Genomic DNA, 25,977 nt, shown 5'->3' on the forward strand with positions numbered 1-25,977 from the left:
CATTCTGCACGTATTCTGTTATGATCAAGCTATCGTTAATAAAATAGGCTATAGTCATTTTTACTATAGTTGAATGATAACTGTTTTACAAGCTGGGTATCACTATATCATGTTTAGATGTTAATCTTAGTCTCTACAGTTGAGTTAAACTTGTTTGGTACAATATCTTCCCTCACATTAACAACCTTTATGACATTGTTGACTTGGTCTTATACTGAGTGAAACTAATTGTGTTTTTGTAAGACCTTAGCTGAAATATCTATGTGTAGTTAAATGAAAGTGTTGCATGTACCTTTGTTTATCTTTCATGATTTCATACTTTTGTACACTGTTTTGGAACTGCACTCAGTTCTCTCTTACCCTGTTTATCTGAACTGAATCTAATATATGAACCCAAAGGGAAACTTTTTATTGCTACTACTTAGATATAATAGTTTGCCTATTTCATATGAGATTAATACTCTTGTAAAGGGGCGGTTCAGTTATCAATTTCAAGGTTAAGTAAGACTAATAGTCTGTGACCATGTTAAGCATTCTTAGATGTTCCATTTGAATCTGCAAACCTGCAGTCATGTTAAAAGTTCTAATTATATTCTGGTAACACCTGTAGAGGTTTCTAATTATGAATGTTTGTCTGAATCTTTTGTTGATGCTTTCAAAAGTTCCAAGTAGTATTGTAGACCTATGTGAGTGCTAGTGACCAGACCTGAATTAAACCAATCTATGATTAGTCTGCTAAGGCAAAGGAATCTGTATTTCTGTGTTGTTGCTTATTTGAACTGTGTGCTCTTTATCTAACCTTAAAATGTGTTATCCGATGTGGATCACTTGCTAGTACATAACTGCCACGTTAGTATGACCCTCCTAGTGTTTAAGTACTGTTAGTCACCTTCTTTATTTGTGCTTGCAAGTTTCATGTATGAATATGTATAGAGTTTTATCTTTCTAATGACCTTCTCTTTTCATTTTGAACATGTACATTTGTTTGGGCCTGCTGAGTTCTTAAGGAACTCAGTACCAAATGCAACATTGCTATATCTCGGAAGGTCCAGAGTTAACTGTTGCCCGTCCCTGTATTGTTGGGCCTACCTATTGGAGGCCCAAACACCAGAGTCTAATCCTCTCCTTTTGAGTCCTTTATTATTTACTACCTCATTGCCTTAGCCTTACTGCCTTGTTGCATTTTGCTGCGTTTTTGTTGTTGTTATTTTATCTCACATGTATAACATAATTATATATTGGATTAAATGCTTTACTTTATATCTTAAGTCATATAACAACTAACGCAAGCCCTAAAGAACCTAGGATTAAAAGAAGTATTAGTTAGTAACTAATCTTACATTCGCTAATCATAAGTTATTTATATTATTAAGCTGCTATGTTTTGCTAACATTTCATAATGATTTTGAAGCCCAAAAGATTAGCAAGAGACGGCAGCTCCTCTTCAAAAAAAAGGAAAACCAGAACTGAATCGCAAGTTTGACCTTCAAATAGGAAATCAACTCATTTTGAAAAATAAGGTGCTCCGCCCCAATTAAAGATTTTCAAATGGTTCCTTCAAATATTCAAAAGCCAAGGTATATATTAGGCTTACTTTCATAACATCTTCATCTCATTAGAGTAATATGAACTTCCATGTATTAGGAACAAAGTGTTTTAACTTAGCTTTTCTTTTCACATATTTTCCTAAATACGAACATGATATATACGTTTTAAGCTCTTTTAGAGCATATATACACTAACATCATTTTTCTAAGACTCTTCTATAAATCCATCCCCTTTAAGCTACACAATACTTTCGTATTATGTCCTAATGCATAGCAAGTCGTGACCTTTTAAAAACTAGTTAAGCATAGTACAAACAATTAATCCTAAAACTAGTCTAAGTCATATTGAGCTACCTCAGATAATTTTTAAGGCGTGCCTAACACCTTCCCCTTAGAAGAACAAGAACCCTTACCTATAATCTCACCGGTAAGCAAAATAATAAATAATATGACATTAGTAATTAGATAGGTACCCTAGTATACCTTTAAATATTAGGTGGAGACTTTTTTTCATCAACAACAGAGAAATCACAAGTTGAATCTTGTTTTGAATAGTGCAAAATAGGGTGCAACAACCACCACCTGTCTAACCTTCCCCTCTGGGGCAACCTCGACCCACATGAACTCCACCCCGAGCTGGCTAAGTGGGTGGTATAGCAACTCGTGCAGAGGTCATAGCCTAGCCCCCGTGTTGAACTGAACCTTTGTAATGACGGGGCAATATTTTCTCGCATGCCTTAACTCTCCACAATCGTAGAAACCTCGAGCTCAAAATAACTGTGGGGTGTGCATCAGACCCTCGAGAAATAGAATACCCAATGGAATTACCCGATACCGATTAACCCTGAACTGATGGAGCATGATATGAGATCTGAGCTGGTAGTGCACTAAAAGATGATGAACTTGATGAGTGTTGTACGAACCGTGTCTAGAGGATGCACCACGAGAAACCTGACGAGCCATCTGAGCTGACGTAAAGGATGACCTCTGTAGTGATGTGACTGACCTCTAGATGAGGTGCCACTAAAACCACCAAATCCACGGGGCCTCTTGTCCTCCTGCGCCTTGCGCTCAAGCCAGCAAACCAACTCCAAGCTCTTAGCAATCTCGACCACCTAGTCAAAGCCTATCATCCGTCTCTGCCTCACGAGCCAGGCTTTAACGTAAGACATAGTTGAGGCCATCAATGAACCACCTATCCTCTCTCTATTCGTGGGAACCAACCATATATCATGACAGGGCAGATCTGCGAATCTCATGTCATACTGGGTAACAATCATATCTCCCTGGCGTAGCTGCTCAAAATCACTACGCAGCTCCTCTCTGCGAATCTGCGGAACAAATTTCTCAAAGAAATGAACTGAGAACTCATGCCATGTGTGTGGTGATGCACCAACTGGCTTGCTCAACTCATAGGCCTGCTACCATCTGCAGGCTTCCCTTGTTAACTAAAAATTGGAAAATGCAACTACACTGGTCTAAAAAATACCTGCTGTGCGAAGAATCCACTAACACTTGTCTAGAATAGCTTGAGCATCCTCTAACTCCTCTCAGCAGAACTCTGAAGCCTTTATCCTCCCTAAACTCTACAAACTCTTCTACTCCTCATCACTTATAGGTGAACTAACCTTGGTCCAAGTGGCAACAATCGATTGAACGGGTGGTACCCCCGATGTCTGAAGTCCCTGAGCTACATGCTCTAGAGTACGGGCAGAAAGAGATTGGGTACCTCCCCCAACCTGCGAGATGGCTAGTGCATCTAGAACCGAAACCGCCTGAGCCAGGCTCATGCACACAATAAAAATGTAAGCTAAGGACTACTGAAGGCCTGGGATAACAATGGGCACTACTGGTGCTTGAACTGGTCCCACCGCATTAACCACGTCTGGTACCTGTTCCTCAGCTGGAGCAACTGGTGACTCCACAAGTGCTGCCCTAGTTGTTGTACGAGCTGCACCACGGCCTCTACCCAGCCTCGCGCGGCCCTAACTTGAGGTACTGTGCCGGATCAGTTGAGCGTGTCCTCACCATCAGTGAGAGAATATAATTATACAATTTTGAATTCCATAATTAACAAATCCGCACGACAAAAATGCAAGAAAGGGAAGTTTCCTAACAGTTTGGTAGCCTCTCAAAAATAAGTACAAACGTCTCTGTATCGATCTGCAAGACTTTACTAAACTTGCTCATGACTTGTGAGACCTAAGCAACCTAGCGCTCTGATACCAACTTATCACGAACCAACTCCCACTGGAGCCGCGACGGCACCTATCACTACATTCTAGGCAAGCCAATAGTCACATGAGAACAAGGAGTATGATTAAACAAGGTTAATAAACTAAACAATGTAAGCATCATGAAAGAGCTGAGAACGTAACTGTTATACATCTACAACCATTCCCAAAATCTGGTGTCAACGAGTACATGAGTATTACCGAGTCTCACAATACATGACCATATTCTGAATAAAACTGTCTGAATAGTAGAAAAGAAATAATAGAAAATGAAAGAGAACTTCAAGGTCTACGGACAGTATGACAGCTACCTCGTAGTCTCCAAAACTAGTAGCAACAAAACTCAAGAGATCACCTCGTCCGGAAGCACCTGGATCTGCACATGAAGTACAGAGAGTAGTATGAGTTTAACCGACCCCATGTACTCAATAAGTAATAGCACTAACCTTGATTTGAAAGAGGTGACGAACTCGGAAGAAACAGTAAGATATCAACATTAATGAACCGATAACAACTCAAGATATAAATGGAACAATATAAGTAATTAACTCAATGATGCTATGTTCAGTTTATTCAAAATACAGGAATTTGGACATGATTTCAAGTATAACAGTTAATTTCCATGACATATAAAATATTTTATTTATCAGCTGGCATGAGGAAAGTACATCTCTATGACTACATGTCAAGTATACATGTCAAAACAACAATACCATGGTGGATCCATCAAGAAAAATCATCTGCACTTTTAGGATCCATCACGATGCGGTCCCAGACCCTCCAGGCAACCTCCGCTTCTGCGCACACGCACCTGCGCCTCAATGTCCACACTCCACTTTGCTTCTGCGGAAACCCATGACCATAGTCCATTTCGCTTCTACGCTCCACATCCCGCATCTGCGAACTTTGCAGATGCAAACCAACATTCACATATGTGCAATTCCTAGCCCCAGCATATTCCGCACCTACGATGGTCTGACCGCTTTTGTGGTATCGTACCTGAAACCAAATCCTTGCAGGTGCAATTGCACTAGACCATGAAATTCTTCAATATTACTAGTAAGTCCAAACATGTTTCGCACATCATCCAAATCGCACCCGAGGCCCCTGGGATTCAAACTTACCAATAAGTCCTAATACACTATACGAACTTACTCGAGCACTCAAGGCACATTAAACAACACCATAATCACGAATCACATCTCAATTTAAGCCTAACAACAACTAATGAACTTCCAACTTCTAAAACTAACGTCGAATCATGCCACAACAACTCCGAATAGCCTCAAATTTAGCATACAAGTCATAAATGACATAATGGACCTATTCCAACTTACGAAACCAAAATCTGAACCTGATACCAACAAAGTCAACTCCCGATCAAACTTCTTAACCTTCCAAACCTTCAACTTTCCATCATTCGCCAATTCAAGCCAAAATAATTTACGGGCCTCCAAATCAATATCTAGAGATATGCCTAATTCCAAAATCACCATACGAAGCTATTGGAACCATCAAAACTCTATTCCGGAGCCTTCTACACAAAAGTCAAACTCTAGTCAACTCTTTAAACTTAAACTTCCAACCTTGGGACTAAGTATCCCAATTCAACCCGAAACATCCCCGGAACTAAACCAACTATCACTGCAAGTCACATAACAAAAAATGAAAAAGAAGAAGCAATAAATAGGTGGATAGGCTACAATACAAAAAATAACCGATTGGGTCATCACAGATTGGTTGTATCTTCGGTTTTGTTACCACTTGATATCTTTAGTGGTAAGTGGTATTTTAACGATATAATTATAATCATCCTATGGAAAAAGTCCTCCTCTTGAGGATTACAATGAATACTTTGAATATCGTTGATAATGTATTCTTGATCCAATGTTTGTCTTGGTTTGATGTTACTGGTATTGAAAGGTTCTACTACACGAATGCCAATGAAAAATAATTACTGAGGCCGTGACACCCCGAATGTCCCTCCGGACGGGTCCCAAAATAAATAGGCTATGAGCCGCTCCTGGATAAATTTAACTTCTCTAAGGTATCACAGACTAATTCAGTTCCCAATAACTTAGCCTCCGCCGGCTCAAACCAACCAACTGGAGAACGATATTTCTTCGCATATCAGGCCTCATCTAGAGCCATATGGATACTCGATTGGAAGCTGTTGTTGTAGGCGAACTCTGCTAACCGAAGAAACTAATCCCATGAACCTCGAAAATCCAAAACACAGGAACGTAACATATCCTCCATGATCTGAATAGTGCGCTCGGACTGCCCGTCCGTCTGAGGATAAAATGTTGTACTCAACTCAACCCGTGTGCCCAACTCTCACTCCGCTGCTTTCTACAACTACGTTGTGAACTGTGTGCCTCAGTTATAAATGATGGAAATGGGCACGCCGTTCAAGAAGATAATCTACCGGATGTAAATCTAAGCTAACCGCTCTGCAGAATAGGAAGTCACCACTGAAATGAAGTTTGCTGATTTAGTTAACTGTTCCACAATATCCCAAACTGCATCATATTTCTTCAAGGTCCGTGGAAAGCCTACTACAAAATCCATAGTGATGCGCTCGAACTTCCACTCAGGTATCTCTAATCTCCGAATCAACCCTCCTGGTTTCTGATGCTCATACTTCACCTGTTGACAATTCAAACATCGAGAGACATAAGCAACGATATCATTCTTCATTCTCCACCACTAATAGTGTTGTTTCAAGTCACAGTACATCTTCATGACATTTGGGTGAATGGAATAGCGGGAGATTTGAGCCTCCTCAAGGATTAAATCTCTCAATCCATCAACATTAGGAACAAATCCTACCTGTAAGCCGCATAACAACATCATAATCAATCACAACCTCCTCGGCACCACCCCGTTGCACTGTATCCTTCAACACTAACAAGTGAGGATCATCAAACCGAGCCTTGATTCACTCCAACAAAAATGACAATGCCACAATGCATGCAAAAACCTGACTAGGCTCTAAAATATGCAATCTCACAAACTGATTGGCCAAGGCCCGAACAACCATGTCTAGTGGCCTCTCTACTATCGGTAAATATGTAAACTGCCCATACTTTTTGCCTTCCTACTTAATGCATCGGCCACTACATTGGCCTTCCCCGGATGATATAATATAGTGGTATTGTAGTATTTCAACAAGTCTAGTCATCTCCACTGTCGCAAATTAAGATCCTTCTACTTGAACAGGTGCTGGAGACTCCGATCATCGGTATAGACCTCACAATGAACATCGTATAGATAGTGCCTCCAAATCGTAAATGCGTGAGCAATAGTTGCCAACTCTAACTCATGCACATGGTAATTCTTCTCTTGAACCTTCAACTGCCGAGACGCGTAGGCAATCACCCTACCGTCCTGCATCAGCACCGTGCCAAGCCTAATACACGACACATCATAATACACGGTGTAAGATCCTAAATCGTACGCAATACTAACACTGCGAATGTAGTCAATGCAGTCTTGAGCTTCTAAAAGCTCTCCTCACACTCATCCAACCACCTGAATGGGGAACCATTATGGGTCATTCTAGTCAAAAGAGCAATAATAGATGAGAAGCCCTCTACAAAACAATGGTAATAACCTACCAAACCAAGAAAACTCCGAATCTCAGTAGCTGAAGACGGTCCGGACCAACTCTGAACTACCTCAATCTTCTTCAGATCTACCTTGATCCCCTCACTAGATACCACATAGCCTTAAAATACCACCAAATCAAGCCAAAACTCACACATTGAGAATTAGCATATTGCTTCTTCTAACTCAACATCTGGAGTACAATCCTCAGATGCTGCTCATGATCCTTCTGGCTGCGTGAGTACACTAATCTATCATCAATGCATACTATGTTGAAAGAATGAATATATCACTGAAAAACACTGTGCATCAGGTGCATAAAGGCTGATGGGGCTTGGTCAGCCGAAATGACATCACAAGAAACTCGTAGTGACCATAACAGGTCCTGAATGTCGTCTTTGGAATATCATAACCACAAATCTTCATTGGTGATACCTAGATCTCAAATCAATCTTAGAGAACACTCTAGCACCTTAAAGCTGATCAAGTAAGTCATAAATATGTTGTAGTGAGTACTTGTTCCTAGTTGTAACTTTGTTCAACTACCTATAATCAATGCACATCAGTATAGTACCATCATTCTTCTTCACAAATTTGATCGATGTGCACCCCAAGGCGAAACACTAGGCCTGATGAATCCCTTATCAAGTAGCTCTTGAAACTGTTCCTTCAATTCTTACAACTCTGCTGGTGCCATACGATACAAAGGAATAGAGATGAGATAAGTGCTCGACATAAGGTCAATACAAAAATCAATGTCCCTATTGGGTGGCATGGCCGGTATGTCTGCAGGAAACACATATGGGAAGTCTCTCATTACCGAAACTGACTCAACGGTAGGAGCATCAGAGCATCCCTCACAAAGGCCAAATATGCTAGACATTCCTTCCCAACCATTTGTCGAGCCTTCAAATATGAAATTACTTTACTGGGAACATAATCCAGGGAACCTCTCCACTTATCTCTATGAAACCCCGGCATCGCCAACTTCACTGTCTTAGAGTGACAATCTTGAATAACGTGACATGGTGATAATCAATCCGTGCCTAAAATCATGTCGAAATCAACCATGCTAAGTAGTAAAAGATCAACTTTCTTATCCAATCCCCCAATAGTCACCACACACAACCTATATACACGGTCCACAATAATTGAATCACCCATCGATGTAGTTACATGATCATGCATAAGTAAAGAATCGCTCGACATCTCCGAATAACGAGCGGAGTATGATGACACATATGAATAAGTGCAACTAGGATCAAATAATACCAAAGCATCCCTGTGGCATACTAAATCAATACCGATGATCATGACATCGAAGGCAATTGACTTTAACGTGGCTAGAAATGTGTAGCAACAGGCCTGACCACCGCCTGATCGCCCCACCCATCTAGGGCAGCCTTGAACTGACTGAGCCCCACCTCGAGCTGGTTGTGCGGGTGGTGTAGCTGCTTGTTCTAAAATCATAGGCTACGAACACTACGGTGGAACCCTACTCAATAGTAGGGCAATCTATCTTGAGATGACTCAAGTCCCCACACTAAAAACAACCTCTTCTCTAACGGAGGTGATGACCTTGATAATCTGAATAGCTGACTGTGGAACCTTGTGCAGATGAAGCATGGTAAGAACTATGTGCCGGCAATGCACTGAATGATGACTAAGTTGGGCGTGCATTGGAGGAACCGTGGCTAACTGAAGAACCACGAGGCACATGGAGAGCTACTTTGACGGGTCTAGAAGGACGACTTATGCTATAATGAGACTGGCCTCCAGACGAGGCACTACTGAAACCAACAAAACTATGAGGACTGTTGGCCTCCGCTCCTCACGCTCTTGCCTGCGAACCAGCTCTAATCATCTAACAATATCGACCACCTAGTCAAACCTAGATTCCGTCGCAACCTCTTTAGCCATACTTAATCGTAAACCATAATTGAGGCCATCAATGAACCATAATTGCCTCTCAGTGGGAACCAACCATACTGCATGACGAGCCAAATCTGCGAACCTCATCTCATACTGAGTCACTGTAAAACCCTCCTGGCATAGCTACTTATACTGCCTAGGCAACTCCTCTCTACGAGTCGATGGGACAAACTTCTCTAAGAAGAGAACTGAGAACTCATGCCATGTAAGTGGCGCTGCATTGGCTTGCCTACTAAACTCATAAGCCTGCCACCATTTGTAAGCTGCTCCTATAAGCTGAAAAGTAGTAAATGCAACCCCACTAGTGTCCAAAATACTCGCACAGTCTCGCTGTGCGAAGAATCCGCTGACACCTATCTAGAAAATCCTGAGCATCCTCTGACTCTGCTCTACTAAACCCTGGAGGATTAAGCCTCCCAAACCGCTCTATTATCTTCTACTCATCATCATTAATAAGTGGACCAACCTCGGCCCGAGTAGCAGCAACCGGCTGAACAAGCAATACACCCGACGTTTGGAGTCCCTAAGCTAGCTCCTCTAGAGTACGAGGGCAGGAATCTAGGCACCTTCCCAGCCTGTGAAGTGGCTGATGCAGCTAGAACTGAAATCGCCTGAGCCACACTCGTGCACACAATCAAAATCTGGGCTAAGGCCTTCAGATGGACAGGAATCACGATGGGCACTTCTGGTGCCTGAGCTGGCCCCACCATCTCAACAACATCTGGCACCTACTCCTCACCTGGAATGACTGGTAGCTCCACATGTGCTGCTATAACTGTAGTACAAGCCATACCTCAACCTCTACCTCGAGCACGGCCGCTCGTAGCCCTAGTTGGTGGTACTGGTGGCTGTCCAGCGGATTCGGTCACATGTGTCCTCACCATCTGTGAGAGAAGAAAATAGTCAAGTTTCATACTTTAGAAAAAACAAATCCGCATGACTAGAATGCAATGAAGTGTAGTTTTTCCTAATAGTTCGGTACCCTTTCGACGATAAGTACAGGCATTTCCATACCAATCTGCAAGACTATACTAAACTTGCTCATGACTCGTAATACCTATGAACCTAGGGCTCTAATACCAACTTGTCACAATCCAAAATCTCAACCCGTCATGATGGAACACCCTTGATAGGCAAGCCGTACATAACAATAAAGAACAAAAAAAATGAATTTTGCTTGAATAACATAAGATAAATCCCCCCAAAAAATCTCAATATAACAAAATACCGCTTATACAAGATAAATCCCCCCAAAAAATTGTAAATAAAGAGTCATGGATCTAATCGGGGAATACAGGTCTGAAATGACCAAGTACCACACTGTCTGAAATAAGGACAACAATGCATAAGGAAAGAGACACCAAGACTGCGGTATAGTTCTAACTCGTCTCTCAGCAAACTGCTCTGCTACAAGCCTCAGCTACTGATGACTGGGTCCGACACCTGGATCTGGATAATTAAGTGCATCGTGTAATATGAGTACAACCGACCCAATGTACACAACCGACCCTAATCTCGGCGAGGTAAAAGAAGCGAGAGATTAAAAATGATACCTCCTATAACCTGTACAGTTTCATAAATCCAACAAGTACAGAACAGTAGTGTGATCAAGCATAAAGAACAGAAATGACTATTTGTGTGTGCGTGCACATTTACTCAAAATCTTTGTTCAGTCAATGGTACATCATAGAAAGACGATATGCAGATAAATCAGATATTAAACCATGGAAATTGCTAGTAAAGACAAAATGCAAATCCAAAACAAATACTGGTCCGATTTTCCTCAACCTTTCCATATCCGTACCAAACAACTGATCAATTTCTTCAATATCCGCGTGTACACCATGAAGAGAGAAAACTGATAGGGTGACCCTAAGGGGTTGGATCCATATACAAACATTGCACAACCAACTCACGTGCTAAAATTATCAATCTCACAGACAATTCACGTGCTCAACGGACAATATCTAGATTCGCATGGACAACGCATGTGTTACACGGACAACCCACATGCCAATAATATCAACCGCATGAATAACTCACGTGCCAACAATCATAATCTGCCCTGCGTGGTCATAGGTTGCCAGTCCAGCTCATAACATACAAAAAACAAAATATGAGAATACATGTACATGATCAATGATTATGAAGTTTCATACTCTTGTACTATTATAAATAACATGATATAGTGTAGCATGTGCAATGTGTTCTATCACAGCTAAAAGAAATAATTTCATCATGAAATAGCAGTTTATCAAATTCAATCGGAAGAATAATCTTAACAATAACTCAAATATGGTACAAATAGTTCCCAGAGGGGTACAAATAGGAGAAACAACTCAGCTTGAAGCTTAGCAATCCATTCAAGGCATGTCATAGCCTAAGCCCTACCCTGAGCATGAAAATAGCACCCTAGTGCACGCATATGGGCTCAACCCCCACACATATGTGCCACTTATAGCACGTAGCTACCACAAAAAAATTAAGGCAAGTAGTGACTTAACAAGTTGAGATAAGATACTTACCTCAAGCAAGCCAAATCGCTTCGCTAACAAGCCCTTCCTGCGTGTATCAAACACAAGACGGCTCAAATCTAGCCAAAACAACTTAAAACCATGAATAAAAGCCATAGGAAGTGATTCCAAAAGATAAAGCTAAGATCTTTAACTTAAGTAAAAAACACAACCCAAAAAGTTAATCCCTGGCCCGCAACTTGAAACCCGACAAAATTCACAAATTTCGGACATCCATTCAGTTTCAAGTCCAACCATACCAAAATCATCCAATTTCAACCATAAATCGACAATCAAACCCTCAAATATCACTCTGGAATAACATAGTGCAAAAAATTCCATCTTAGATTCATGAAATTTAGGCGTAATAATTAAGGGGTAATTAATATTTAATACCAAAATTGAATTCAAAACACTTATATCTTCGATTGGGATGAGAAATACTCCATATATTGCCTTTGACCGAGTTCCACAATTCCAAAGATTAGAAAACATTGAAAACCTTCGATTATAATATCCTGCCAGTGATCCTGCTTCTGCGTCACATATTCCCACTTCTGCTGTACAATAAGTGCATCCGCGCATTTCACTTATGACCTCGACCTACCGTTTCTGCTGTCTAACACCCGCTTCTGTGGGTCCGCACCTACGAAAATCCTTCTTCTCCTGTGACTCATGCCCATATAGCCATATACCGCTTCTGCGCACCTACGTCCGCATCTCTGCGGACTCCCCTGTCCAGCTCACCTTCGGCACCTGCGGTCCATTAACTGCATCTGTGAACCTTCTGACACACCGATGGCTTCACGTCTGTGGGAAGGCCCACTGTATATGCGATTACACCAAAAGTCTCTAGCTTTCAGCGATCATGCCCAAGTCCGACATGATCTATTAACCATCTGAATCACCCCTGAAGCCCCCGCGACCCCATCTAAATATACCAACAAATCCTAAAACACAATACAAACTCGCACGAAGCCTCAAATCATCAAACGACAACAAACCACAAATCGTACATTGATTCAAAGCTAATAAAGAATGAACTTTCAACTTCTAAAACTAATGATGAATCGTATCAAATACATTCCAAATGGCCTCAAATTTTGTACACAATATATAAATGATACAATGGATCTACTCTAACTCCCAGAACCAAAATCCGGACGTGCAATCCGCAAAGTCAACTATCTGTCAAACCTCTCAACCTTCCAAACATTTAACTTCCTAACTTTCGCCAAAAATGATCAAATCAATCTACGGGACTCCAGAACAACATCCGGACATACGACTAAGTCCAAATCGCCATACGAAGCTATTGGAATAATCAAAACTTCCGGATTCGTTTATACAAAAGTCAATCTTTGGTCAAGTCTTCTAACTTAAGCTTCCAAACTTGGGACTAACTATACCAATTCACTCTGAAACATCTCTGAAACAAAACCAACCACTCCGAAAAGTCACATAAACATAAATGAATATAAAATAAAAGCAATAAATAGGGGAACATGACTACAATACACAAAACGACCAGTCGGATCGTTACAATATCCATTAGAGTTTTGTGAATATAATTCATTATGCTTGTCTATATTTCGAGCCGGTTCTTTGTTAGCCATGCATTTGTTAAGAGGTTATCTTAACATTCTTTTCATGATTATTTCAAACAAATATTCTGTTATAGATTGTATTCCAAAGTTGTTAATCCCAAGTCAAATCTCATAGGTTTATTGTTTCAAACATCATGATATTTTTGTTTGTTAAAATATAACCTTTTGTGCTTTCACTAATTAAAATGCGTACCTTTTCAAAGCTTCCGCCTTTCTCACATACTTTATCTATTTTCTTTTGCATATCTAACTATATATTTCATTTCGAGATTTATGCTTTACTGTGAATAGATGTCATTCCTTACTCGTCAAAACTATCCTTTTACTTTATTCATTATACACTATGACTATTCAAAGATAATTCGTCTTGCACTCTTTGGTCAAATATTCAGGGGTAAATTTTCCGTCCTTCTATTTAGTCTGTCACTCAAAATAACTGATACTTGTACATAGATTAAAATTCTTTTAGGTGTATTCTTTTAATCAACATCTATTTAGTCAATTTACAGACATTTCACTCATTACTACATTGTTTTGGTTTTATTAAATCATCATAAACATAATTTTATATATCTTGTTCGCACTCTTTTTATATATTCTATTATGTAGAAGCTTATATTTTATTATGTGTCACTCATGTTTAATCATTTTCAAAGTTCTTTGTTTCTTAATCCCTCTTTTATTTGATCGAGTCCACCGAAACCACATTTTGTGGATCTTGAGGGATGCCTAATACCTTCCCCTAGAGATAATTGGAACTGTTACCCGGAATTCCATTAGTATCGAAGACCGCAATTAAAGTATAATTATATAGTGTAGTATAGGTTTCCTAGTATACCTTAAATATAAGGTAAAAACTCTAAACTCCAATTAACCCTGTAGAGTACTATAAGTCATACATTATTTTGACTCATACAAAATAGAACGCAACAACATGGCGACTCTGATGGGGATCTCTTCAGGTTCTAACCACAACATACTTGATAAATTACTTGAGGGATTACAGGTTCTCCAATACTCCAGTTTCTACTCTTTATGTCACATGCTACAAGTCATATATTCTTTTCTTCAAGTCGTATATTCTTTGCTTTAAGTTGTATTTTCTTTGTTTCAAGTCGAATATTCTTCATCGTATGCTTCAAGTAGTCTATTTTTTATCATGCACTTCAAGTGGAATATTCTTTATCATATGCTCCATGCGCTTCAATTCATATATTCCTTGTCACGTGCTTCAAGTCCTATTTTCTTTGTTACGTGCTTCAAGATGTATATGTTTTGTCATGCCCATATGGTATATGCTTTGACATATGCCTATGTTGTATTCTTTTACACGTATCTGTATTGTGTACTCTTTGTCATATACTTATGGTACTGCTTTATTAAATTGTCATCACTTTTCTATCTACTCTTGATTGTACACAATCATACACATGTCACGCAAAGGTTGTCTTTTCAACCCTCCAAACCTTCTTTCGAAACTCTCTAGTTTCAAAAATTGGCATATGAGGTTACGTACGTACCATCTTGCAGTTTTCCCTAACTCACACTCGGATCTAGGAAAATCTACTCTTCGAATTCATAGGTCACGGTACGCTCAATCTTACAGCTTGCTTTAGCTAAATCAGTTGTCACATATCCTTTAGTTATTACATATTCTTTGTATGTTATCCATTCTCTATTTGTTATATATTCTTTGACTGCTATTGTTATATGTTCTTCATATGTCATATGTACCTTCTACTTGTTATCTATTAATAGGTTCTCTTTTTCTGACTATGTCACGACCCAACTCCCACCGGAGCCGCGACAATACCTAACTCTACTTGCTAGGCAAGCCAACAGTCACCAATAAAATAATGAATTAGAATAAACAAGGTTTAGTAAACTGGATAGTAGAAAAATCATCAAATATATGAGAATATAACCATAATAATACTACAACCATCCTCAAAATCTGGTGTCACCGAGTACATGAGCCTTATTGAGTATCAATATACAACGCCAAATTCTGCTGTTAGAATAGGAGAACATTAATAATAGATAATGAAAGAGAACTTTAAGGTCTGCGGATTGTATGGCAGCTACCTCGTAGTCTCCTAAGCTGGTAGCAACAGAACTCTAGAGATCACCTCTTCCTAAAATACCTAGATATGCACACGAAGTGCAGAGTATAGTATGAGTACAATCGACCCCATGTACTCAATAAGTAATAACACTAACCTTGGGTTGAAAGCACTAACGAGCTCAGAAGTAATAGTTGGAGATTATCAGTTAATAACCGATAATAGCTCAGGATAACAAGGAAGACAGTATATGCAAGTAACTCACTGGTATAATGTTCGCCTTGTTTACATTCCGGAATCTAGACTTGCTTTCAAGTAACAGATAAAGCCCAACACGGATAAGATACTATAATTTATCACCTAGCATGAGGAAAACACATCTCTATGCCTACATGTCAAGCAGATATGTCAAAACAACAATATCACAGTGGATCCATCAAGAATAATCATGCATAGCAGTGTACGGGTGCCTGCCATACATGCCCAGCATCAAGCATGCATATAAAACACTATACTTGCGCCAACTACTGGCATGTCTGACTCCGGAGGGGCAGATCCTGCCCAAGCGCTAATCATAATCATGTATCCCACTAGTGTGGCCTGGTGCACGTGTCGCCGAAAAAATTAACACTTAGCCCAATATAGGTTTGGCGTACGAGTCACCTCAAAATCATTACCAAATAGGATGTATGGCCCAGACTCAGTCATAAATTATGCGAGCCTCAAATAATCATTCTGAAAACACTCAGTTCATCAGTGGTACATATATGAGGCATCAACAACATGTGAGGAGTCAAATAAGCTTGTACTGAGACAGAGATATCAGATACGGATATAGTATCAGGTCTGAGAGCATGTGTATAATTAAGGTATATAGCTTAGAAACAACAAGAATAGCCCTCTCAAGTGCCAAACAATTAGCACATATCCTATACATGATGTGTAAGATGAATCACAATTCAAATAGTTGAATAAGTATGGAAAATATAATGACCCGACCAGTCGTTTTGCTTTTTAGAATCCAGTTCCCCTAAATAAGACTCCCCGTATATGCTTTTACTAATTTATGATTTTCAGGGATGGTTAGTTTGAGAATTGGAAGGATTCGGGTTGAAATCGGAACAATTGGTTCCTTAGGTTGGCCATAAAAGGCTAAGTTTGCCTTCGGTCAACACTTTACGTAAACGACTTCGGATTCGAGATTTGACGGTTCCAATAGGTTTGTATGATGATTTTGGACTTGGGCATATGCCCGGATTGGGTTTTGGATGACCCGGGAGCATTTTGGTGCCTAATATCAAAAGTTGGTTCTTGAAGTTCTTTGAAATTTTGTTTGGAATAGGTTTTGGTGATATCAAGGTCCAAACGGAATTCCGAGACCGGTAATAGTTTTGTAATGTCATTTAAGACTTGCACACAAAATTTGGTGTCATTCCGAGTTGATTTGATAGGAATCGAAAGAGCGAAAGTATTTATTGAAGTTATTGAATTCACAAGTCAATTCATGCATTTTGGCATCCGATTCGTAGTTTTGACGCTATTTCTGTGTTTTGATCGCTCGAACGAGTTTGTATGAGGGGATTAGACTTTTGTGGGTAGTTGGTGTGGAGCCTCGAGGGCTCGGGTGAGTTTCGGACGTGCAGAATGGATAAAAACACACCAGATTTCTGGTGTTTCTTGGAACCTGTTGCAGGTCTCGCAAATGCGAGAAATAGTTCGCAAATGCGGATATCGCATTTGTGAGATGAGCTTTGCAATTCCAAAGAAGCTCAGCCTGGGGATTTTTCTCATTTGCGACACCTGAGTCGCATTTGCAAACTCAGCAGTGATCAAATTTGCGACCCCTCCGTCGCATTTGCGACCTTAGCAACTTGGCAGGCTTCGCATTTGTGAGAGTTTTGTCGCATTTGCTAACCTGGTGTCACAAATGCGACATCAAAGGCATGTACCCAGCTCATTTAATGCGGGACTTAGGTCATTTATTTCATTTCACTTCATCTCTTGGGCGATTTTCGGAGCTTTTGGATGGGGGTTCTCACCTAGCACTTTGAAATAAGTAATTTCTTTACAACATGAGTAAATACATAGATTATGTGTAGATTAACATGTAACAATTAGTGAAAATCAAGGGTTTAGATGAAAACTTAGGTTTTGGGTAAAAATGAGATTTGACCACAAAAATGGTTATGGAATTTGATAGAAATCATATACTCTTGTTCCTAAGGTTATGGGTAACAACTTCTTCGAAAATTTTCGAAATCCTGGCACGTGGGCCCGGGGGTGAATTTTAAGAACCTTGCATTTTTGGTTGGGTAACCTCTTAAGTAGTTAGAATACAAACTTTTGAGTATGTATTGATTAGTTTATATACTATTTTATTAGTTTTGGGTTGATTCGGCACTGAATTGAGGGTGTGAGCACATTCTTGGACCGGAAAGTAGGCCTTGAGACGAGGTAAGAGGGAATTAACCCCTTAGGTGAACTTAAATCATAATATGTTTCTATTTGTGGGGGCTACTCACGCACGATATGACGAGAGTCCGTGCGTAGCTACTATTCATGCTTATGTCCGGGTAGTTTTAGGCCTACACCATGATTTGTTGATATCGTTGCTTGATTATGTTTACTACTTGTTGGTTTTAAAGTGGAGGATGAGGATTTTAAAATTTTAAGATTACAAGTTGAATTTTCTATTTAAAAAGATATTGAGAAATATTATGATAACTCGAGAACATCACCGCTTCGCAAATATATTCTGCGAGCGGGGTAAATTTCCACTACTCTCATTGGAGCGGGCCGTTTGCCTCGTCAGGATTTATTGATATATTATATGGTTCGGGCCGTTCGACCCTCGTCAGTGCACATTATATTATTATGTGTATTTGGATCGGGCCGTACGTCCTCGGCATGATTCGTGCATAGTGATACCGAAATTCTTTTTTTTTATATATATATTTAATAATATTTGATGAGAGGCATGATTTGCTTCTTACTTGAAAGAAGGATTTGTTTGCTTACGTCATGTTGAGCTCTATTATCATTGTATATTTCATGCTTAATTAGAACTTCATATTATTATGTTTTTGGCCCTTAGTAACTGTCAAAGTCGACCCCTCGTCACTACTTCTTCGAGGTTAGACTAGATACTTACTGGGTACATGTTGTTTATGTACTCACGCAACACTTCTGCACTTGATGTACAGGTTCTGAGGTAGGTGCATCTGGTTACCAGTCCGACGCGCACACTTGACTTCTTACACGAGACTACTCGTTGAGCTGCCCCTCTGAGTCATTCAGCAGCAGCCGGAGTCTCTCTTTTGGATTATTATTTCTCTCTATTTCTTTCGGACAGTAGACTAGTATTCTTTTTTATATTCTAGGAGGTTATGGGCCGTATGCTATGGTTCATAGATTCTATGACTCAGGCCGGTTTACTACCAGCAGACCTGGCCACATCTCTGGTGGGAGGGCTCTTGGCATGCAGCCGTTGTATATCATACCCCGGGCAATCTTCCCGTGGGCGGAGCCCAGCCAGTAGCAGCAGCTATACCTAAGCCTAGACTAGCTGCGGTTGGCGATCCGCAGAAGTTTTTGGATAGATGGACTAGGCTTCACCCTCCAGTCTTTGGGGGTGAGCGACATGAGGATCCTTAGGACTTCATTGTCAGGTGCAGGGACAGACTGCACAACATGCGCATATTGGAGTCTCACAGGTGGATTTCACTACCTTTCAGTTGGAGGGTAGCGCACGTAGGTGGGGGTAGTCTTATCTTCTTGGTAGACCAGCAGATTCTCCTCCCATGACTTGGGACCAGTTCACACGCTTATTCTTGGATAGGTATATTCCACCCTCCCAGAGGGAAGAGTTGTGGTGTTAGTTTGAGAAACTTGAGCAGGGCCAGATGTCAGTGACTGAGTTGTGGTGTTAGTTTGAGATTTTCTGAGCTGTCTCGCCATGAACTTATGATACTCCCTACTGAGGTGGAGCGAGTGCGGTGGTTTGTTTCAGGGTTGCACTCTAGCATTCAGGCTAGCATGGCTCGGGTGGTTGATATAGGGACTCCCTATCTGTTAGTAGTGGAGATTGCTCGCAGGATTGAGGGCTATTGTCAGAGGGGTAGGGAGCAGATGCAGCGGGACAAGAGGTCTCGTTTTTATAGAGAGTTCAGAGGTGCCCCAGCTAGGGGTAGGGGTTATTTAGGGATGGGTCAGCCTAGCAGACCCCCAGACTCAGCACCACCACCTCCTCGATGTATTCCGGTGCGGCCCTATTTCAGTGCTATGCCGGAGAGTTCTTACCGGCAGCCGTCTATTCAGAGTTCTTCTAGTGGGTACTCCGGTCATTAGGGTTCTTCCAGTGCCTACTTCAGTGCCATGCCAGAGAGTTCATACTGCCCACTAGCTATTCAGGGTTCTTCCGGTCGGTATTTAGGCCATCAGGGTCAGACTTCAGGGTAGCAGTCCACCTCTTCGAGAGGTTGTTATGAGTGCGGGGATCCTAGTCACATGAAGAGGCACTGCCCCAGACTTCGGGGCAAGGCGGTGCAGTAGGGTTAGCAGCCCATGATTACAGCTCCATCAGCCGCACCAGCTACCCAGCCACCCAGAGACGGAGGGCAAGCGGGTAGAGGTCATCCCAGAGGAGGAAGTCTGGCAGGCGGAGGCTATCCAGGTGGCGCTCCAGCCCTATTTTATGCTTTTCCGGCTAGACCAGATGCAGTGGCCTCAGATGCCGTGATCACAGGTATTATCTCTGCCTGCGGTAGGGATGCTTCAGTATTATTTTATCCAAAATCTACCTATTCGTACGTGTCATCTTTGTTTGTTCACTTTCTGGATATTCCTCGTGAGTCCTTGGGTACTCATGTCTATGTGTCCACTCATGTGGGCGATTCTGTTGTTGTGGATCGGATCTATCGGTCCTGTGTGGTTACATTTTGTGGTTACGAGACTAGAGCGGATCTTTCGTTGCTTGATATCTAGACTACGTTCGGATACTACCGCAGAGTCTCCGACGATTGATTTAGTGTCAGTAGTTCGGGAGTTTGCCGATGTGTTTCCTTCTGACCTTCCACGCATGCCGCCAAATCATGATATTGATTTCTCTATTGACTTGGTTCCAGGAACTCAACCTATATCTATTCCACTGTACCATATGGCTCTGAAAGAATTGAAGGAGTTGAAGGAACAACTTGAAGAGTTGCTAGAAAAAGGGTTCATCAGGCTGAGTGTGTCACTTTGGGGTGCACTAGTATTATTTGTGAAGAAGAAGGATAGGACTATGCGGGTATGCATCGATTACTGCAGTTAAACAAAGTCACCATTAAGAACAAGTACCCGTTGTTGCGTATTGATGATTTACTTGACTAGTTGCAGGGTGCTAGGGTATTTTCTAAGTTTGACTTGAGATCAGGGTACCATCAGTTGAAGATTCGGGACTCAGATGTTCCGAAGACTACCTTTCGTACTAGATATGGCCATTATGAGTTTCTAGTGATATCCTTCAGCTTGACTAATGCCCCAGCGACGTTTAAGGATTTGATGAACAGGGTGTTCAGGCCTTATATTGATTCCTTTGTTATTTTCTTTAGTGATGACATCTTGATTTAATCACGTAGCATGGAGGAGCATGAGCAGCATATGAGATTGGTGCTTCAAACCTTGAGGGAACATAAGCTTTATGCTAAGTTCTCCAAGTGTGAGTTTTGGTTAGATTCTGTGGCATTCTCGGGGCATGTGGTATCAGGCGAGGGTATTAAGGTAGATCCTAAGAAGATTGAGCCGGTTCAGAGTCGGCCTCGTCCTACCTCGTTGACCGAGATCAGGAGTTTCTTGGGGTTAGCATGTTATTATCGCCGGTTCGTGTAGGGCTTCTCATCCAGTGCAGCACCATTGACTAGATTGACCCAGAAGGGTGCTCAATTTCATTGGTCCGGTGATTATGAGGCGAGCTTCTAGAAGCTCAAGATAGCTTTGACCACAATACCAGTTCTCGTGTTGCCTTCCGGTTCGGGGATGTATACTGTATATTGCGACGCTTCACGCATTGGTTTGGGTTGTGTATTGATGCAGGAGGGGCGAGTTATTAAATATGCTTCACGTCAGCTGAAGCCCCATGAGAAGCATTATCCTGTGCACGACTTGGAGTTGGCTGCGATTGTTCATGCTCTTAAGATCTAGAGGCATTATCTATATGGGGTATCTTGTGAGGTTTACACTGATCATCACAGTCTGTAGCATTTGTTCAAGCAAAGGGATCTCAATTTGAGGCAGCGTAGATGGCTTGAGTTATTGAAGGATTATGACATAACCATTCTTTATCATCCGGGCAAGGCGAATGTAGTCGCGGATGCCTTGAGCAGGAAGGCAGAGAGTATGGGTAGCTTGGCATTCATTTTGTCAGCGGAGAGGCCAGTAGCCTTAGACATTCAGTCCTTGGCTAACATACTTGTGAGATTGGACATTTCAGAGCCCAGCCGAGTTCTTACTTGCGTCGTCGCCCAGTCTTCACTATTGGAGCAGCTCAAGGCTCGATAGTTTGATGATCTGCACCTTTTGGTTCTCAGAGAGACGGTACTACAGGGTAGTGCCAAGGAGGTTTTTATTGGCGAGGATGGTGTTCTACGACTCCAGGGTCGTCTATGTGTTCCTAATGTCGATGGCCTGAGGGAGAGTATCCTAGATGAGGTGCACAGTTCTTGATATTCCATTCACCCAGGTGCTACGAAGATGTATCGCGACCTGAGGCAGCATTATTGGTGGCGGCGGATGAAGAAAGACATAGTTGAGTATGTAGCTAGATGCCTAAACTGCCAACATGTTAAGTATGAGCACCAGAGGCCTACTCCAGCAGATCACTATACATGAGTGGAAGTGGGAGCGCATTACAATGGACTTCGTAGTTGGGCTGCCGCGGACCTTGCGGAAGTGCGATGCAGTTTGGGTCATTGTTGATAGGTTGACCAAGTCAGCACACTTCATTTCAGTTGCATCTACTTATACTTCAGAGAGGTTAGCCTAGATTTATATTCAGGAGATAGTTCGGTTGCACGGTGTGCCTGTCTCCATCATATCCGATATAGGCCCTCAGTTCACTTCGCATTTCTGGAGAGCCAAACAGAGTGAGTTGGGGACCCCTGTAGAGCTCAACACTGCATTTCATCCGCAGACCAACGGACAGTCAGAGCGTAGAGTTCAGATATTGGAGGACATGCTCAGATCATGCGTGATTGTCTTTGGGGGACAGTGGGATTAGTTATTGCCTTTGGCCGCGTTTCCTTACAACAACAATTATCAGTCCATCATCGAGGTGGCTCCATTTAAGGCTTTATATGATCGGCGATGTCGTTCTCCCATTGGGTGGTTTGAGCCCGGCGAGGCTAAGTTATATGGTACTGATTTGGTGAGGGATGCCTTGGAAAAGGTGAAGTTGATTCAGGAGCGACTTCGCATAGCACAGTCCAGACAGAAGAATTACGCGGATCAGAAGGCACGTGATTTATCATTTATGGTGGGCGAGAAGGTTCTCTTGAAAGTCTCGCCGATGAAGGGATTATGAGATTCAGAAAGAAGGGCAAGTTGAGCCAAAGTTTTGTAGGCCCATTTGAGGTGTTGAGGTGAGTTCGGGAGGTTTCTTATGAGCTTGCTTTACCTCCCAGCTTATCAGGAGTTCATCCGGTTTTCCACGTGTCGATGCTCCAGAGGTATCATCCCGACTTGTCACATGTGTTAGACTTCAGCACGATTCAGTTAGATGAGAGTCTAGGTTATGAAAAGGAGCCGGTTGCCATTGTTGATAGACAGGATCGCCAGTTGAGGTCGAAGAGGATTTCCGCGATGAAGGTCCAGTGGGGGGGCCAACCAGTCGAGGAGGCGACATGGGAGTCCGAGGAGGACATGCGGAGCAGATATCCTCACTTATTCAGCACTCCAAGTATGATTCTAGAGCCATTTGAGGACGAACGTTTGTTTAAGATGTGGAGAATGTAACGACCCAACCGGTCATTTTGCTTTCTAGAACCCTGTTCACCTAAATAAGACTCCATGCATGTGCTTTTACTATTTTATGATTTACGGGGATGGTTAGTTTGAGAATTGGAAGGGTTCGGGTTGAAATCGGAACAATTGATTCCTTAGGTTGGCCTTAAAAGGCCAAGTTTGACTTCGGTCAACACTTTGAGTAAACGACCTCGGAATCGGGATTTGACAGTTCCAATAGGTTCGTATGATGATTTCGGACTTGGGCGTATGCCCAGATCGGGTTTTGGATGACCCGGGAGCATTTCGACGCGTAATATCAAAAGTTGGTTCTTGAAGTTCTTTGAAATTTGGTTTGGAACGGTTTTTGGTGATATCAAGGTCCAAATGGAATCTTGAGGCCGGGAATAGTTCTGTAATGTCATTTAAGACTTGCACACAAAATTTGGTATCATTCCGAGTTGACTTAGGCCATTGCCCAGCTCATTTAATGTGGGACTTAGGCCATTTATTTCATTTCACTTCATCTCTTGGGCGATATTTGGAGATTTTGGAAGGGGGTTCTCACCTAGCACTTTGAGGTAAGTAATTTCTATACAACATGAGTTAAATACATAGATTATGGGTAGATTAACATGTAAAAATTAGTGAAAATCAAGGGTTTAGATGAAAACTTAGGTTTTGGATAAAACTGAGATTTGACCACGAAAATGGTTATGGAATTTGATAGAAATCATATACTCTTGTTACTAAGTTAATAACCTTGCATTTTGGGTTGGGTAACCTCTTAAATAGTTGGAATACAAACTTTTCAGTATGTATTGATTAGTTTATATACTATTTGATTAGTTTTGGGTTGATTCGGCACCGAATTAAGGGTGTGAGCACATTCTTGGACCGGAAAGTAGGTCTTGAGACGACGTAAGTCTCTTTTCTAACCTTGTAAGAGGGAATTAACCCCTTAGATGAACTTAAATCATAATGTGTTTCTATTTGTGGGGTCTACGCACGCACGATGTGACGAGAGTCCGTGCGTAGCTACTATTCATGCTTATGTCCGGGTAGTTTTAGGCCTACACCATGATTTGTTGATATCGTTGCTTGACTATGTTTACTACTTGTTGGTTTTAAAGTGGAGGATGAGGATTTCAATATTTGAAGTTTACAAGTTGAATTTTCTATTTCAAAATGTATTGAGAAATATTATGATAACTCGAGAACATCTATGTCGACCGCTTCGCAAATATATTCCGCGAGCGGGGTAAAGTTCCACTACTCTCATGGGAGCGGGTCGTTCGCCTCGGCAGGATTTATTGATATATTATATGGTTTGGGCCGTTGGACCCTCAGCAATGCACATTATATTATTATGTATATTTGGATCGGGCCATACGTCCTTGGCATAATTCGTGCGTAGTGATACCGAAATTTTTTTTTTATATATTTAATAATATTTCACGGACTTAAAAGGTGAAAGGAATAGTGAGAGGAATGATTTGCTTCTTACTTGAAAGAAGGATTTGTTTACTTACTTCATGTTGAGCTCTATTATCATTGTATTTTTAATGCTTAATTAGAACTTCATATTATTTTATTTTTGGCCCTTAGTAAGTTTCAAAGTTGACCCCTCGTCACTACTTCTTCGAGGTTAGACTAGATACATACTGGGTACATGTTGTTTATGTACTCACGCTACACTTCTGCACTTGATGTGCAGGATCTGAGGCAGGTGCATCTGGTTACCAGTCTGCCGCGCACACTTGACTTCTAGCACGTGACTACTCGATGAGGTGCCCCTCCGAGCCGTTCAGTAGCAGCCGGAGTCTCTCTTTTGGATTATTATTTCTGTTTATTTCTTTCGGACAGTAGAATAGTATTCTTTTGTATATTCTACAAGAATGCCCGAATACTTGTGACACCAGGTCTTGGCACACACACTAGTAGACTTATGATTTTGGGTTATTGCTATGACTTCGATTTTGCACTTTGTTGCTTTGTTTAATCACTTTACAGTTGTAAACTTATAAAACTTTTATTAATGAGGAATGCTCCTCAATGTGCAAACATAGTAAAAGTGGAAACCACTAGATTTATCAGTGTTCGCTTGCCTAACAGCGGTGTTGGGCACATCACGGACTGTAATAAAATTGGGTCGTGACAGAAAACACGGGTACGACAAGGTATGATAGCAAAACAAACCTGGTAATAGTCTAAAGGCCTCCCCTAACCATGAACACACTAGTGCACGCACACACATCCATTACCTAGCACGTGTGTCACCTCAATATCTCTCATATAATGTAGTTCCCAGGGTTAAATACCCTCAAATCCAAGTTTAGATGTGTTACTTACCTCAAAGCGAGTAAATCAATACTCCAAAAAGCCCTTGCCACGCGTATCAGCCTCCAAGCGACCCGAATATAAACAATGCAACTTAATACCATCAATAATAGCTATAGGAAACAATTACAAATGATAAAGTTATGATGTTTAAC

At 41.3% G+C, this 25,977-nt stretch overlaps 1 protein-coding gene across 1 annotated transcript; it reads right to left on the reverse strand.

The window, feature by feature from the left end:
- Positions 1-6,220: 6,220 nt before the first annotated feature.
- Positions 6,221-6,824, reverse strand: LOC138896089 (uncharacterized). Its single transcript, XM_070180867.1, has 3 exons — positions 6,765-6,824; positions 6,530-6,613; positions 6,221-6,430 (listed from the first exon to the last, which is right to left on the reverse strand). The coding sequence occupies exons 1-3, from the start codon at positions 6,822-6,824 to the stop codon at positions 6,221-6,223; spliced, it is 354 nt and encodes a 117-aa protein (XP_070036968.1).
- Between the last annotated feature and the right edge of the window lie 19,153 nt (positions 6,825-25,977).

Source organism: Nicotiana tomentosiformis, chromosome 7 (genome assembly GCF_000390325.3).
Source record: "Nicotiana tomentosiformis chromosome 7, ASM39032v3, whole genome shotgun sequence".
Classification (NCBI taxonomy): domain Eukaryota; kingdom Viridiplantae; phylum Streptophyta; class Magnoliopsida; order Solanales; family Solanaceae; genus Nicotiana; species Nicotiana tomentosiformis.